Source organism: Salvelinus namaycush, chromosome 2 (genome assembly GCF_016432855.1).
Source record: "Salvelinus namaycush isolate Seneca chromosome 2, SaNama_1.0, whole genome shotgun sequence".
NCBI classification, from domain to species: domain Eukaryota; kingdom Metazoa; phylum Chordata; class Actinopteri; order Salmoniformes; family Salmonidae; genus Salvelinus; species Salvelinus namaycush.
In genome coordinates this window covers 34,555,807-34,570,729 of record NC_052308.1, presented here as the reverse complement: position 1 = coordinate 34,570,729, position 14,923 = coordinate 34,555,807, and the positions used below count along the sequence as shown (strand labels likewise).

Below are 14,923 nucleotides of genomic sequence, written 5' to 3'. Positions count from 1 at the left end.
TGCGCGCTTAAAGTACAGTAAACAATAGTCTGAGTTGGTTGCAATGAAGAGCAGAGGACAAAAAAAATTCGTTATTAATTTTGTTTACATGAATTCACCTTTGGTTTGATGTTGTTATTCGGTCCCAAGTTTGTGACGCTGGCACGACAAACTCCTTCAATGACTCCCTGGTTTAATTATTTATTTTGGCCTTCTTTAAGTGACTCTGTTACCCTAATAGTCGCCGAAAAACAAACTCGGATCACATTAAAGACACTCGCCATCATCTTGCATCACCTACCCAGTGTCCAGTTGACAGGTGCGCAACGATTTCAGCGCTCGCGCACTCCGCCCACAAATGCAGCAACATCAAATCTAATTTTATTCATCACATGCCTCGTAAACAACAGGTGTGGACTAACAGGGAAAAGTTTGTTTTACGGGAACTTCCCAAACATGCAGAGAGAAGTAAACTAGAGAAAGTAAAACAAGCAATAATACATGTAATAATAGATACACCATGAGTAACAATAACTTGGATAGCTGTACAGAGTTGATGTGTCAAAACAAGTTATTGCAAAAAGGCTCACTACAGATAGTCCGATAGCTATTTGGTTAACTATTTAACTATTTAGCAGTCTTATTGCTTGGGGGTTGAAGCTGTTCAGGGTCCTGTTGGTTCCATACTTGGTGCAGTCTATGACTTGGGCGCTGGAGTTTTTTATTTATTTTATTTAGGGCCCTCCTCTGACACCACCTGGCATAGATGTCCTGGATGGCAGGGAGCTCCTTCCCAGTGATGCCAAGCAGTTGCCATACCAAGCGGTGATGCAGCCAGTCATGGTACAGCTGTATAACTTTTGTTTTTTTAATTTATCCTTTATTTAATTGTTTTACTTTCTTTTTTGAGGATCTGATGGCCCATGCCAAATCTTTTGAGCCTCCTGGGGAGGATGAGGAGTTGTTGTGCCCTCTTCGCGACTGTGTTGGTGTGTTTGGACCATTATAGATCCTTAGTGATGTGGACACCGAGGAACTTGAAGCTCTCAACCCGCTCCACTGCAGCCCCGTTGATGTGAATTGGGGCGTGCCCGGCCCTCCGTTTCCTGTAGTCCACAATCAGCTCCTTTGTCTTGCTGACGTTGAGGGAGAGGTTGTTGTCCTGGCACCACACTGCCCTCCTCCCTATATGCTTTCTCATCAACAATTTTGAACAGGGAATACAGGATGAGACCAAGCAGGCACCCCTGAGGGGCCCCCTTGTTGAAGGTCAGTGTGACAGATGTGTTGTTGGCTACCCTCACCACCTGGTGGCTTCCTGTCAGGGAGTCCAGAATCCAGTTGTAGAGGGAGGTGTTCAGTCCCAAGTTCCTTAGCTTAGTGATGAGCTTGGAGGGCACCATTGTTGTTTAACGCTGAGCTGTAGTCAATGAACAGCATTCTCACATAGGTGTTCCTTTTGTCCAAGTGGGAAAGGGCAGTGTGGAGTGCAATAAAGATTGCGACATCTGTGGATCTGTTGGGGCTCTTTGCAAATTGGAGTGGCTCCAGCGTGTCTGGGATGATGGTGTTGATGTGAGCCATGACCAGACTTTGAAAGCATTTCATGGCTACAGATGTGAGTGCTACAGGGCGATAGTCATTCAGACAGGTTACCTTTGCGTTCTTGGGCACAGCGACTGGTGGTCTGCTTGAAACAGACTGGGTAAGGGAGAGGAGGAAAATGTCAGTAAAGACACTTGCCATCTGGTCAGTGCGTCCTGGTAATCCGTCTGGCCCTGTGGCTTTGTGAGTGAGCCAGTGTAGTAGGATTCGATCTCAGTCCTCAATTGAAGCTTTTCCTGTTTGAATGTTCGTCAGAGGGCAGAGGGTGTCCCGCACAGGAGGTTGGTGGCACCTTAATTGGGTAGGATGGGCTCGTGGTAATAGCTGGAGTGTAATAGGTGGAATTGTAATAGGTGGAATTGTACCAAATACAGCAAAAACATGGTTTACGTGTGTTACATGCCATTCCATTCTCTCCATCCCAGCCATTATTATGAGCCGCCCTCCCCTCAGCAGCCTCCACTGGTGTCCCACTCTTAGAAAGCGGCAGCTCTAGCCTTTAGCTCAGTGTGGATGTTGGCTGTAATCCATTGCTTCTGGTTGGGATATATACGTACGATCACTGTGGGGACGTCGTCGATGATGCACTTAGTAATGAAGCCGGTGACTGATGTGGTAAATTCCTCGATGTTTTCAGATGTGTCCCAGAATATATTAGTCTGTGCTAGCGAAACAGTCCTGCAGCTTAGCATCTGCTTCATCGGACCACTTCCGTATTGAGCGTGCCACTGGTACTTCCTGTTTGAGTTTTTGCCTGTAAGGTGGAATCAGGAGGATAGAGTTATGGTCAGATTTGCCAAAAAGTTGGCGAGGGAGAGCTTTGTATGCGACTCTGTGTGTGGAGTAAAGGTGATGTCGTTTTTTCGCCTCTAGTTGCACAGGTGACATGCTGGTAGAAATCAGTTCAAACGGATTTTAGTTTTCCTGCATTAAAATCCCTGGCCACCAGTAGTGCCACCTCTGGATGAACTATTTCCTATTTAGTTATGGCCCTATACAGCTCGTTGAGTGTGGTCTTAGTGCCAGCATCGGTTTGTGGCAGTAAATAGACAGCTAAGAAAATTATAGAGGAAAACTGTCTTGATAAATAGTATGGTCTACAGATTATCATGAGGTATTCTAACGTAGGCGGGCAGAACCTCGAGACTTCCTTAATATTAGAGATTGCGAACCAGCTGTTGTTAACAAAGATACACACACCACCCCCCTTGAGCTTACCCGACGCTGCCGTTCTGTCCTGCCGATGTATAGAAAAACCAGCTAGAATATGATCAATTTACTTGTTCAGCCAAGTTTCCGAGAAGGATAGGATATTACAGTTCTTCAGGTCCCATCTTCAGGTCTCCAGTGATTTGTATATTTGCCAATAGAACAGATGGTTGTGGCTGTTTATTTTCTCCTCTGCGTAGTTTCATCAGGGTACCCGCACGTTGGCCTCTATATCGCCGTCTCTTTCTCTTCCACCTGTCGGGGATTAGGGCCTGGTCTGGGGTGAGCAGTATGTCCTGTGCCGCCGACTCGTGGAAGTATCAATCTTCATACAAATTGAGGTTAGTGATCTCTGTTCTGATGTCCAGAAGCTTTTTAAGGTTATAGGAAACGATGGGCGGAAACATTATGTGCAAGAAGTGTTAAGATCAGCGCAAACAAAACACACAAAACAGCAGAATTGGTCAGGATCCCGTAAAACGGCCTCTATACACTCCAGCGCCATTGAATGTCAAAACAATCAACTTCTCATTCAACTACCTTAGATTTGTACATAATGAGTCCGTAACAATTGTTCGATATTGTTGACCTATATTTAGATTATCATAAAAGACTAGAATATGGTTCAAATGTAATTACTCCAATGAGACTTATATAGATTCCCAAAAATATAAACATTTGTTTTGTGACATTTAATTCTAATTTCCCCTTTATTCCGGAATGTAGTAGTTACATGAGTTCAGGTCGTCCTTTTTGCAATCTCCTAATAACATTTAAATGACTAAAACAAAGCAGTCTTTGTGTGTGTGTTTGCGTGTGTGTGTGTGTGTGTGTGTTCCATCTGTATGTAAAGTCACAAATGCCAGCTAATTCACTTAACATTCCTGTCTCATGCTGTTTGAAAAATGTGTATTGTGTATCTTTTTATAAGTCTCAGATTGTGCTTTTGGAAGGTGAAGAACATAAAAAAACACACACTTTAAACTTTTAAGAGCAAACTAACTCCAAAGCTCTTTGGCTTTAGATATTGTCATGGTAACTGAGAGCCAGTACTGTTCTAAATCTTCCTGGTCATATGAGAACGATTTCTGGATTAAGGGCACACTGGCCAGCCATTACAGCCATAGCAAGGTTATTTTCAATCACAAACAGGTTTTTGTTCAACTGTAGACCACATGCTGTTATTAGAGGCTGTTATGAGGCTCACATGTTAAACCTCTAAAACGTATATTTTACAGCAGGTAAGTATCTTCACCAGACATCTGGGAAAGATACCCATCAACATAAATTTGCTTCCTGTGTGTTTCCACTCAGAGGCTTTTATTGATAAAATGTCAGATTTACTTAAGTATAAAAGATTGTCAACATAAATAATTACATCAATAAAATATAATGTTCAGCAGGTACAGTTCAAAATACAATGTTTTGTCATGCCCAATAGAAGACAAAAAAACACTTAAATAAAATGTACAATTTGTTATAAAAAATACATACTGATAATTAAATAATACATCAGGTTTTAATTTATATATGTATATAAAAAGACTACATCTTATACTCTAAAAACATGTCTGCTCAGCTATAATGTCAGTAAAAAGGTTGGAGGTGCTCCAGTTGTTCTTGGTCCTGGAGTTTGAACATCAGAATGTCAGATTTAAGTGCATAGTTTCAGAACTATAAGAGCAACAGTGGTAACATCATCAGAGACAATCCTCATCACTAGGCCTAGACCCCTCAAACTCAACTCTGGACTTCGAAGCAAGTTCCACTGCATTTTTTAATTGTCCCCCTATAATCAAGGATTGATTTAGACCTGGGACACCAGGTGTGTGCAATTCATTATCAGGTAGAACAGAAAACCAGCAGGCTGTCGACCTCGTGGCGTAAGAGTTGAGTACCTTGGCCTAGACTGTCATGGGACGCAGCGGGTGAATGGGATTGGGGATGTAGTCTACTACAGGTCTACCCACTTTGAGTTAGGTTATAAAATTAACTCACAACTCTGCATATTTATAACACAGAGTACAGATGTTGAAACTAAAAAGTGCAATAATTCCATACCTATCCAGTCTAAACTCAGGTGAAGCCTATTTAGTAAATAATCTCTGGTTTGAACTGTATCACAACTCATCACTAGAGGGCGCTGTGAGACCAAACATACAGGGATAAATAAAGCGAATGACCTGCCCGAGAAATGCAATTGGAAAGATGTGCTTGTAGGTAGTAGTGTAGTAGGGAATGCATCTGAAATGGCACCCTATTCCCTGCAAAGGGTGCCATTTGGGATATAGATGGGTGAATTGTGCATGTATTGGCCATTTAGTGTCCAGCACTTTGGGCAGCTCTTCTGTTCTTCTTCTATCCCTCTCTTTTCTCCTCATCTTGCTTTTCCTCTCGATCCTCACCCATTGGTCAATATTCCAGACTTCAGGGTGTGTTGGACTGGGCAGTGCCCTCTCATACATTGTCACAGATCAGGGTGCCCTCTGGACTTGTGTGTGATGATGTTGGCATGCCACTCTCATTCACACACCAGCAGTGACCGCGGTGCATGCCCCGAGACGACCGACACTGCCACACAGAGATAAAGCCTATTAGAGATGTGCAGTTTTGTATAGGACACAACAACGACACTCAAACACATACACACAAACATTTCTGACCAGGCATTGACTATCGAGTCCAGCCTGCAACTCAAGATTGAGTTGGTCCACTGAACTCCTACTTAGGCAAGGTTACTCATCATGCAAGCATAGTTTGGCGAACCACCTCTGCTATACATGCATAAACCAGTCTGCTTCTAAACCTACCTGTTTCTTTCTGAAGAAACCACGCTTGTCACAGTTGGGCATATAGATATCGCCACGGTCTGACTGGAAGACCATGGGCTCAAGACCTTTAAGTACAGTTTTCAGCAGCCTACGACACGGAGCCTGGAGAGAGGAGAGAGAGACGGAGAGAGAGCAGGTTTTCATTATTAAAACCCCCGCCACTATTTCAGGTGCATGTTTTATTATCTTTCAATTATATCGCTCAACACAATCCTCCACACATTTAGAAGTACAACATGAATTATGAAATGTCTTAAGTAAAGGATTTTACCTTCTCCAGGTTTTCAGTCAGTGTCGGGTGTGTGGCTGGAAAAAATACATGACAACAGCTTTAGCATAGTAATGGATTACATTACCACAGTAACTGATTACTGAAATATCTGATTAATGCAGTGGCAGAGACAAACCAGTAGGTAGAGTCACATATCATGTTCACAGATTGGCATTAACAGGTTGTAGAGTAAAATTACCAGCTGCTGGTGATTTGAGGTTAACATGCCATAATTGGGATTATTTAAGAGAAGAACATTTCCCATACACAAAACAAATTAATTCCTGGTGGAGTCTGAGCATAAATTTATTTGAAAGAAATCCTAAGTCTTGTGGCTTAGTTTGGAGCACTGCATACTGATCTTGGCTCTGTCACCAATGTAAACTACTGTCAGTGCCAATTGTGTGCTCCATTACGATCTAGCTGTATTTCTTACTTCTGATGAAGCTACACATTTTCCACTTCCACAGGCCAATACAATCTCACAATCGGGACCTTTCTTATCACAACAAAGTCATCAGAGCAACATTTATTTATTTATCTATGATATACAGCGCTGGCGTCATGTCCATATCCTGACAAGGATAAACTCTGGGCCCTTGTTATACAGCCCATAACTAGGTCAAGTGAACTATCTGCAAAAGCTCAATTTAGCATTGATTTTAGTTATAGTTTACAGTACCCCCTCCTCCACCCCACCAGATGTAACTGAGTGGCGTCTCCCTCTGTGATGTAGTAGGTGTCTTACCTTTGGGCTGGGGACTCTCAGAAGGGCTGGGTTCACTGGCGTTGCCGCAGACTCCCCTGCCCTGCAGAAGGGCCTGGAGGGGGCTGGGGTCTCCCAGTGGTGGGGCGCAGCGGAGTCCTCGGGCACAGCTCAGGGTGTAGACCCCACAGGGCTCCCCCAGGAACAGGACGGTGGTGCTGAGCTCCCCAGACTGTTGCCTCTGGTTGGGGGCCCTAGCCCCCTGTAAGCCCTTACTGGAGGGACTCCTTCCTCTGAGAGGAGGCAGCCGGGAGGCTAGTGTCCATGGGCTGGAGAGGGCAAGCTGGAGGAAGAGCAGGGCCAGAAGGTCAGGGTACAGAAGCATGTTTCCCTAAAAATACACGTGGTCCACCAACAAAAGTTAAGTAATAGTCCAGGAGGTTCCTATTCGTTTCAATGTCAGGTAGGCTGTTGTCTGAGATTTGTTCTTATTCAGCTCAGTTCCAGTTGTTGGCTGGGAGACGCGAGGCAGAGTGGATAGGAATCTCCTCCAGCTACAACAGAGTGATAATGAAGCAGACAGACACCACGGACAGCGGCTTTTAAAGAGCCAAAAGGTGGAGTGAGAGGGAGGGGGAAGGAAAGAGGGAGAGAGGAATATTAGTCTCCCTTCTCATTTCCAGATTGCTGAGCACACCCCCACTTCCCCTTGTCTCTGACACACACACCTTTCCTTTACCAGTGCCTGCTGGTGAAATAGGGTTAGCCGTAACCCCATCATGAATGTGTCATTATTGCTGTTTCATATTCAGCATTATTGTTTTTCCACCGGGAATACATTTGATTTCTGTGTTTTACAAGTAAGCATTACTGACACATGTAAAATGACAGGCTGGTGATGAGAACATTTGTTTATAGAAAACATATATGTTTGATTAAGTGTTCTCTTCTGTGTATACAAACGGAGAATAACCCTTGTACATACTTCACCTGTGCTTTGATGGTTATTGATGAAGAAGCCTGATAATGAATTTGGACAGGTTCCAACAGCAATCTTGTTAAACCGTTGCATCAGGCACTGGTCTAAATCCTATTCCTTTACTGTACTTTACGACTGAACACCTGAGCTGTTTAAAATGTGGGCTACCGTCTTTGGAACTTTGGAATGTACAGTCAAACACCAAAGGAATTCTAATCAAGGCATTAGTCACTCACATCCAAAGTTTAATGACCCCATTAAATGAAATGTTTGCATTTGCAGTTGCCATGGCTTAGCTTAAAATAACAAATAATGAACACAAAAGAGTAGCTTGATGACGTAAAAGTGCACGTTCAGACTTTGATCAGAGAGACATTGACGGAGAGGGTGCCAGAGTGCCACTTAACATAGGGGACTTTGGCTGACTAAGCCAAACATGATTAATTCTTCCATGACAGGAAATGCATTCCTCTCTCTCTCTGTGTGTGTGTGTGTGTGTGTGTGTGTGTGTCATGATAATGGACTAGTGAAGAATTTTGTAGGAGGACCACCTCTTTAAAAATGACTTATTTTAGAAAAATGAAGGGGGAAAACTGCTGTTTAATGCTGAAGCCAATCTGGCAACGAATATGTAAAAGCAAGAAACATGTGCTGTCAGTTCTGTATTCCCAGTTCACGATCCGAACGTTGTTCGGTTCAAATGTTTCACAATCAAGACTTATTTTAAAAAAAAGATAGCTATGGAAGCCCTCCCTTTCCACACCTAACAATTACGTAACCCACCCCAAAACTCAGGATTCATCCTTCTAAAAAAAGATACGGCTCCGCCCCATAATTAGGCTCCTTTATTATTTTACTGTCATCTCAAATTCTGTCTTGCTCACTCACACACAAGTTTCATTTATATATATATAAGACAAATGTTCACTGTCAAGTGTAGCCAACTCAATTTAGATAATAATGCTATTTGAAAAATAGCCTATAGCCTAAAATAAACAGCTACAGTAGAGTACTTTATAGATTGCCGGAAACAAATGTTATTGGTATCATGATGTCATTAGAACGCGCCATTTGCACTCAGCAGAATTTGTTTTGATGGAGCTGGAGAGCACGTACGGGAAATTTGTAAACAACAAGGAATTTGGCCACAGATGAAAGACAGTAGCTTAACGATAAGGTGTGCAACTTTTAGTCAGTGTGTGTTTTATAAATAAACAAAAAGTTACCGGACGTGTGAGAGGATGTGCTTCGTACGGACAGAACTCTTCCTCGCTGTGTGTGTGGTTGAGAAGTGCTTGATGTGGATAGCTAGCTAACGTTAACCTACGGCTACAGTAGCTAACAGTATTTATTTCCCTGTAGGTTTTGGCAGATGGAGCTAGATAGCTGGCTAGTTCGCTCTAGACTAGTAACATTTGATATGTGTCTTAAATTGCTAGCTAACTAGGTATATTGTGTATTAACTAGGTAATACGCCGTACATTACATGTGTTATTATTAGACATCCTCGTACAAGCTACTTTGGGAATTTTATATTTTTTTAGTTTGATTTCGATCCAACTGAACCAAACAAATGCAAAACCGACATCCTAGTCCATAACTATTCAGCCTGCTATTCATATGCAGCTGCCACTTCAAAAACGTATATGAGAGTAGGGTAGAGGATCAACACCTCAAGGTTCCTGTTTCTGTCATCAGGTAAGCGATGGACGACATCAACCTCCATTACCGTTTTCTGAACTGGAGACGGAGGATCCGGGAGATTCGCGAGGTGGGGGCTGTGCGGTACCGTGAGCGGTTCAAGAGGATGCTGAGAGACGGAGACGTGCTAAGGTGGGGATGAAAACTGTCAAGTGTAGGATGATGAATGAGGGATTGAATTTAATTCATTTATTTTCCAGAAGGAATATCAGTTGTGGTAAGTCAGATAAGATCAAGATACATAGTATATAAACAGCAACATTCATACATAATAATATATAATGACACTAGCCAAAACATTGTTCCTCTATCCTGGTTCTGGGCAGGGAATGTAAAGAGAAGGAACAGTCAGAGCCTGGTTTCCCAACAATGGCAGAAGATGTAAAATGCGTTTCCAAAAACACCACGCAGAGAGAACGGTCGCTAAGTGCGTTGTTGGAGCATGTGTTGATACTGATAGTATCGAAAGGAAGGGAGCGCTGCTCTCGGATCAGCTTTATCCATTCAAATCTTACCTTAACATTCACAATACTGAAAACGGATCAGCTCCTATTTCAACTTACAGCTGCAAATATTGAGGCGGCTTATTCTAATGCTTAACCAATAAAAATTCTCTAAATCACCGATTTGGCACATCATTGCACACATGTTAGGCCAGTGATTCCCAACCAGAGGTACTAGGACCCCTGGGGGTACATGAGAAGACTCATGAGACTATAGGCTTACTGGTAAAATGCACATGAGAGGCTACTCTGGGCAGAGCGAAATTCAGTTGGTAGTACAGCATATATATTGAGACAAATATATATATATATATAGAGAGAGAGAGGAATTACAGACAGTATCCTACAAGTAGCAAAATATAACTCAATTGATTGAACATGAAATGTATTTCAATATGATTGAAATAGGCCTGTAGCCTACTGTTTATTTTAATGCAGTCATCTTGGTTTCCATTTGAAGCATCTTTTTATACGTCCCTTGTTTGTATCATTTGCAAAGACATTGGCAGCTTTTTATTTATTGTCAACTTTGTTCTGAAGTTATCAGCGGTCAAAGAGAGATTGATACACCATGTGATTCTATGTTTAGCGAAGATCTTCTGTGTATAAAGTGCCGCGGGAAGGCAAAAAAGAATTTAACGACGCACTTAGCTGTTCTACGAGTGGTCTGAGGCAGGCGTTAGATTAAGAGTGATTTCAAGTGCAACGTTAATAACGATGGTTTTGGGAATAAGCTCAGAGTTTTAACAATGCTCTTACGAAGGTTCTAACGATGAACCTATCCTGAAGATGCTTTTTGGAAACCGGGCCCAGATCAGTCAGTCAGACACAATTTACCCACAATGAATCACGACCCTAATATTCTCAAACACAGCCACCCTGTGGCCCTGTCCACAGAACCAAGGAATGTAAAGAGAAAGAACAGTCAGATGCATCATAATATCTCTATCCTTGGTTCTGGGAACCCACAGGCATGGTGGTCTTGTTCGAGAACATCACATCTGTGGTGCAATGTGGGTAAATTGTGATTGGCTGTCTGATCTGCAAATAATAATAGGTAGTTATTATTCAAGGTGAATTGTAGATCAGGCAGTCGGTGACTGCAAGGCAGTCGAAGCCAAACAAGCCCACTGTGAGTGAAGTCTCTTGTTGCAGCCAAGTAGTAACACCGGATTCAAGTCCTTGATGAGCTGACTCAGGTGTGTTAGTTTGTACTGGGTCCTAGGCCCGTATCCACAAAGCATCTCATAAAACATCCTAGGAATGCTGTTAAAACCTATTTTAAGACTTTAAAAACTCCCAGCTCAGAGTAGGTTGATGTTAAGACACTGCTCAGACATACTCTTAGCCAGGAGTAAAATCAACTCATAAAAGTTTATCTCAGCTGGTAATCACAATCACGGCAGTTTGAGGTACCGCAAAGGAAAGATAGTGATGACACTTATTGACATTGTTGCAAATGATGGGGAATAACCATTTGCGATGAGGCATCGCCAACTGTGAATGGGACTGTACATTAAATGTTGAAATGGTCAAACGTTTAATATCACTTTCGCCTGACACGATCACTTTTCCTAGGCCTACTCTTAATTATTGCCTAATATATATGGCATATATATATATATTTTAACAAATTCTGATGGTTGTTAAAAGCAGAATTTTAACAATATTATCTTTATATCAACACACTTGCAATCCCGTTTAACATCTCTAAATTGCTTTTGCAAAGTAGGTATCAAGTCACTTGACGATAATGTTACATACAACATTGTATACTTTTGAAAGGACTATCATTTTCATTGAAAACATTCAAAGTTAACATAAGCACTAGTAGCCAGCAGATCCAACACCTTACACTTGCTTACAGCTGCACTACACATTTCTCATCCCTACACATTTCTCATCCCTGGATTGAGGTACGTTTTCCAAGCCATATCTTGCGCCGGCTCCGCAGTTTCTTAATACATTTTTGAGGTAACTGTAGCCAAGCATAAGGTGTCGGATCAGCTGGCTAAAGCCCTAGATGCGTTCAATTGTCAAATGTATATGCGTGCAGAATAGATCTGTTCTATGCGAGCTATTTCTATGCTTCCCATTCTTAAGTTTTGTTTTTGAGTCTTTTACTTTCGGTTTTGTACACCAGCTTCAAACAGCTGAAACAACAATATTTTTGGTTATGGAAAATATATTTCAGAGCAGTTTAGATGGTATAATGGTATACTAGCTTATTTTGTGACATAAACTGAAATTAGGCGAACTATTAGAGTATTAGCAACCAGGAAATGGCAGAGCGATTTTTGCATAGTGCAACTTTAACAACTGCAATTGCATGTGGTGCAGGAACCACTGACTCACTGCATTTTTCTATTATCAAGACACCTGCTGGTAATTCTTAACTGGTTAGGACAGCTCATGAGGTCTCCTAAATATATTTTGGCTAGGAGGGACTAAAGAGGCTTCATGCATAGTTTTCAATTTTTACCCATAAGAGTAGGAGTAAAATGTATATTCTCAGCACTTATGACTCATTTTCTACTTGCTTTGTGGATACGGCCCCTAGATTGATTGCTTTTAGACTCATACTTTCTTTCACACTGTCCTCCTAGCCTCTCACTGTCTTGGATGACCAGTACCATCCACAAGTTAAAGAACAACTGTATGCTGTGTAGCATACGCTTGTATGTTCGTTGCATACTTTCAAATACTTTAGAAAATATGATACGATTAATATAAAGTAATTTCTGAAATTCTTTTACAGTTACCAAGGGAACTCGGATGAGGTTGGCTGCTACGTGGCTCCAAGGCCGTTATCCAAAGGAAACTGCTACTTTGAGGTAGGCTCTAATACAGATTTAGTTAGGTATCCCTGACTCAGGCATTGGTGGTCTTGTAGTTCATTTTGGTCCATTTATTTAACATTACCAAGCTATTAATCAAATTTGACAGACATATTACACAAGTTGTCGAGTCAAGATGTCTCTTGCCTCTATTGTGTTCCCACACTGTTGAACCCTGTTGTTCCCACACTGTTGCCTAATGTAGTATCGGCTAGTCTTTTGACAGTTCAAGTCAAGAGCATCGTAATTCTGAGCCCATCGCCAGTCACACCCTGTAGATTAACTGCTGTCTGCCCTCAGAGAACTGCACAGCTGCTAAATTTAGCTGACACATTTAAGTAAAAATAGTTTTCAGACCAACCCAAACTGTTATTTTTGGACCCTTCTTTTTTTTTAAACAAATGATCTGACAAATGGATCAAACATGGTCGTTTTTCCAGTGTAAAAGTATGCAGTGTGTAACATAACTCCCCAGTTATTCACCAGTACCTTTTTTAATAGGAGTCCCTCCAGACTAAATCATAAAGACAGCAGACTCGTAAAAAAGCATCCTGGGTTTTGGTAAAGCTCAGGAAAGGAGGACTTGGCTGTACATTCTGGGATAGGGAGAGGTCTGGTTCTGGTGTTTAGTGTTGGCTTCCTGAGCCTACTGTATGCTATGCCAGGACAGTGAGTGGGTAAGTAGAGTGATTCCTGAAGGAGTCCTGCTGGTGTCCATTTGTGAGTCCCAAATGGCACCCTATTCCCTTTATAATGCACTACTTTTGACCAGTGCCCATAGTAGTCCACTATATAGGGGAATAGCGTGCCATTTGGGATGCACACTATGGCGTTGGAGGATTGACTGGGCAGACATAATGAGTGTCTGACTGAACGCCCACGCCTGCTTTAACTTTAATGGAAGGGAAATCATATCCCGCTTTTCATTAACGGTCACACCTTAGAGTGAATTAAACACAGCCTTGTTTATGGAAACAGAAGACTGAAGCCATGACATGATTTTTATTATTTTTATTATTGTCTTACCTACCTTTTGACACATGCACTGAAATATTCCCGTTTTTAGGATGATCATTGCCAAAACACAGATTTTATTTATCAATCATGTAACTGCAAGTTACATGGTTCTTATATGAAAATGTTTGATTTTTGAGGCTTAGACCGTTTAGCAGTGGGCAAGGGGTGCTTTCCCAACCACCTATCAGTCAGTTGTAACCTCAGTCTATCACCAGCACACCTGTGTCCATCTCAGTTCAAGTGTCTTTATGTCCCAAATGGCACCCTATTCCTTTTAGAGTGCACTACCTTTTGACTAGGGCCCATAGGTGCCATTTGTGACGCAGCCCACACCAGTCTGACTGAGGATTAGGGAGCTCTGAAAGGGATTAAGAATGTGATACAGAGAAACAGACTGGTGCATATTCCAGGGACCGTGCTAGTGAGGTCATGGGGAAGAACTTAATGGTTTCCCCTTTTCAGCGCTCTGGATCTGTCAGGGTTCTGATTGCACTCCTTCTACTCAAGCGGCCCTCAGGTATGATGTCATAATTAATTGCTGTCGGTAGGAAAGTGTGTAGTTGCAGGTGCTCGTGAACAGCTGTCTGACTGCCACCCCCACAGGGAAATATGAATGAGGACTTTTGAGCATGTTAGGACCTCTTGCTCATGCTATGGTTTTTAAGTGAAGTGGTCTGTGATGTTTTCAGGTGACCATCGTTGACACAGGGGTGAGGGGGATGATTGCTGTTGGCCTGGTGCCTCAATACTACAAGCTGGACCATCAGCCTGGCTGGCTCCCGCACTCAGTGGCCTACCACGCTGATGATGGCAAGTAAGTTAATTGAATTTAACTTTAATTGATGTTCGACAAATCAGATTCGCGACGCATGTGGCAAGAACAAGAGACTATCACAGACTACAAAGGCAAATCCAGCTGTGTGGTGCCCATCGAAGCCTCCCTACCAGACGAGCTTAACATATTCTACCCTTAATTTGGAAGACTCGCTGCTCCGGATGATCAAGTGCTTTTTCTCTCAGAGGCTGACGTGAGGAAAACTCCCAAAAGAGTGAATACTCACAAAGCTGCCAACCCAGATGGCATCCCTGGCCGCATCCTCAGTGTGTGCTGGACACCACCCTCTGCAACTGGATCCTGGACTTACTCACGGGCAGACCAAAGGCTGTGAGGATTGGCAACAACACCTCCTCCACACTGACTCTTAACAGAGGGGCCCCCCAGGGGTGTGTCCTCAGGCCTCTGCTATATCTGTTCACCCACGACTGCGTGGCTTTGCACGACACC

At 42.5% G+C, this 14,923-nt stretch overlaps 2 protein-coding genes across 3 annotated transcripts in view; one reads left to right on the top strand and one right to left on the bottom strand.

The window, feature by feature from the left end:
* Positions 1 to 4,198: 4,198 nt before the first annotated feature.
* On the bottom strand, positions 4,199 to 7,150 carry LOC120025551 (insulin-like growth factor-binding protein 6). Its single transcript, XM_038970113.1, has 4 exons — positions 6,644 to 7,150; positions 5,896 to 5,930; positions 5,604 to 5,726; positions 4,199 to 5,364 (listed from the first exon to the last, which is right to left on the bottom strand). Exons 1-4 carry the CDS (start codon positions 6,984 to 6,986, stop codon positions 5,251 to 5,253), a joined length of 615 nt encoding a protein of 204 aa, XP_038826041.1. The 5' UTR covers positions 6,987 to 7,150; the 3' UTR covers positions 4,199 to 5,250.
* Positions 7,151 to 8,633: 1,483 nt separating this feature from the next.
* The window catches only part of LOC120061984 (SPRY domain-containing protein 3-like), a 52,384-nt gene continuing 46,094 nt past the window's right edge, over positions 8,634 to 14,923 (top strand). For both annotated transcript variants that reach the window (XM_039011782.1, XM_039011774.1), the window contains exons 1-4: positions 8,634 to 8,757; positions 9,279 to 9,413; positions 12,543 to 12,618; positions 14,328 to 14,452. In XM_039011782.1, coding sequence (XP_038867710.1) covers positions 9,286 to 9,413; positions 12,543 to 12,618; positions 14,328 to 14,452 — 329 coding nt within the window. In that variant the 5' untranslated portion in view covers positions 8,634 to 8,757; positions 9,279 to 9,285. The remainder of the gene's footprint in view (positions 8,758 to 9,278; positions 9,414 to 12,542; positions 12,619 to 14,327; positions 14,453 to 14,923) is intronic.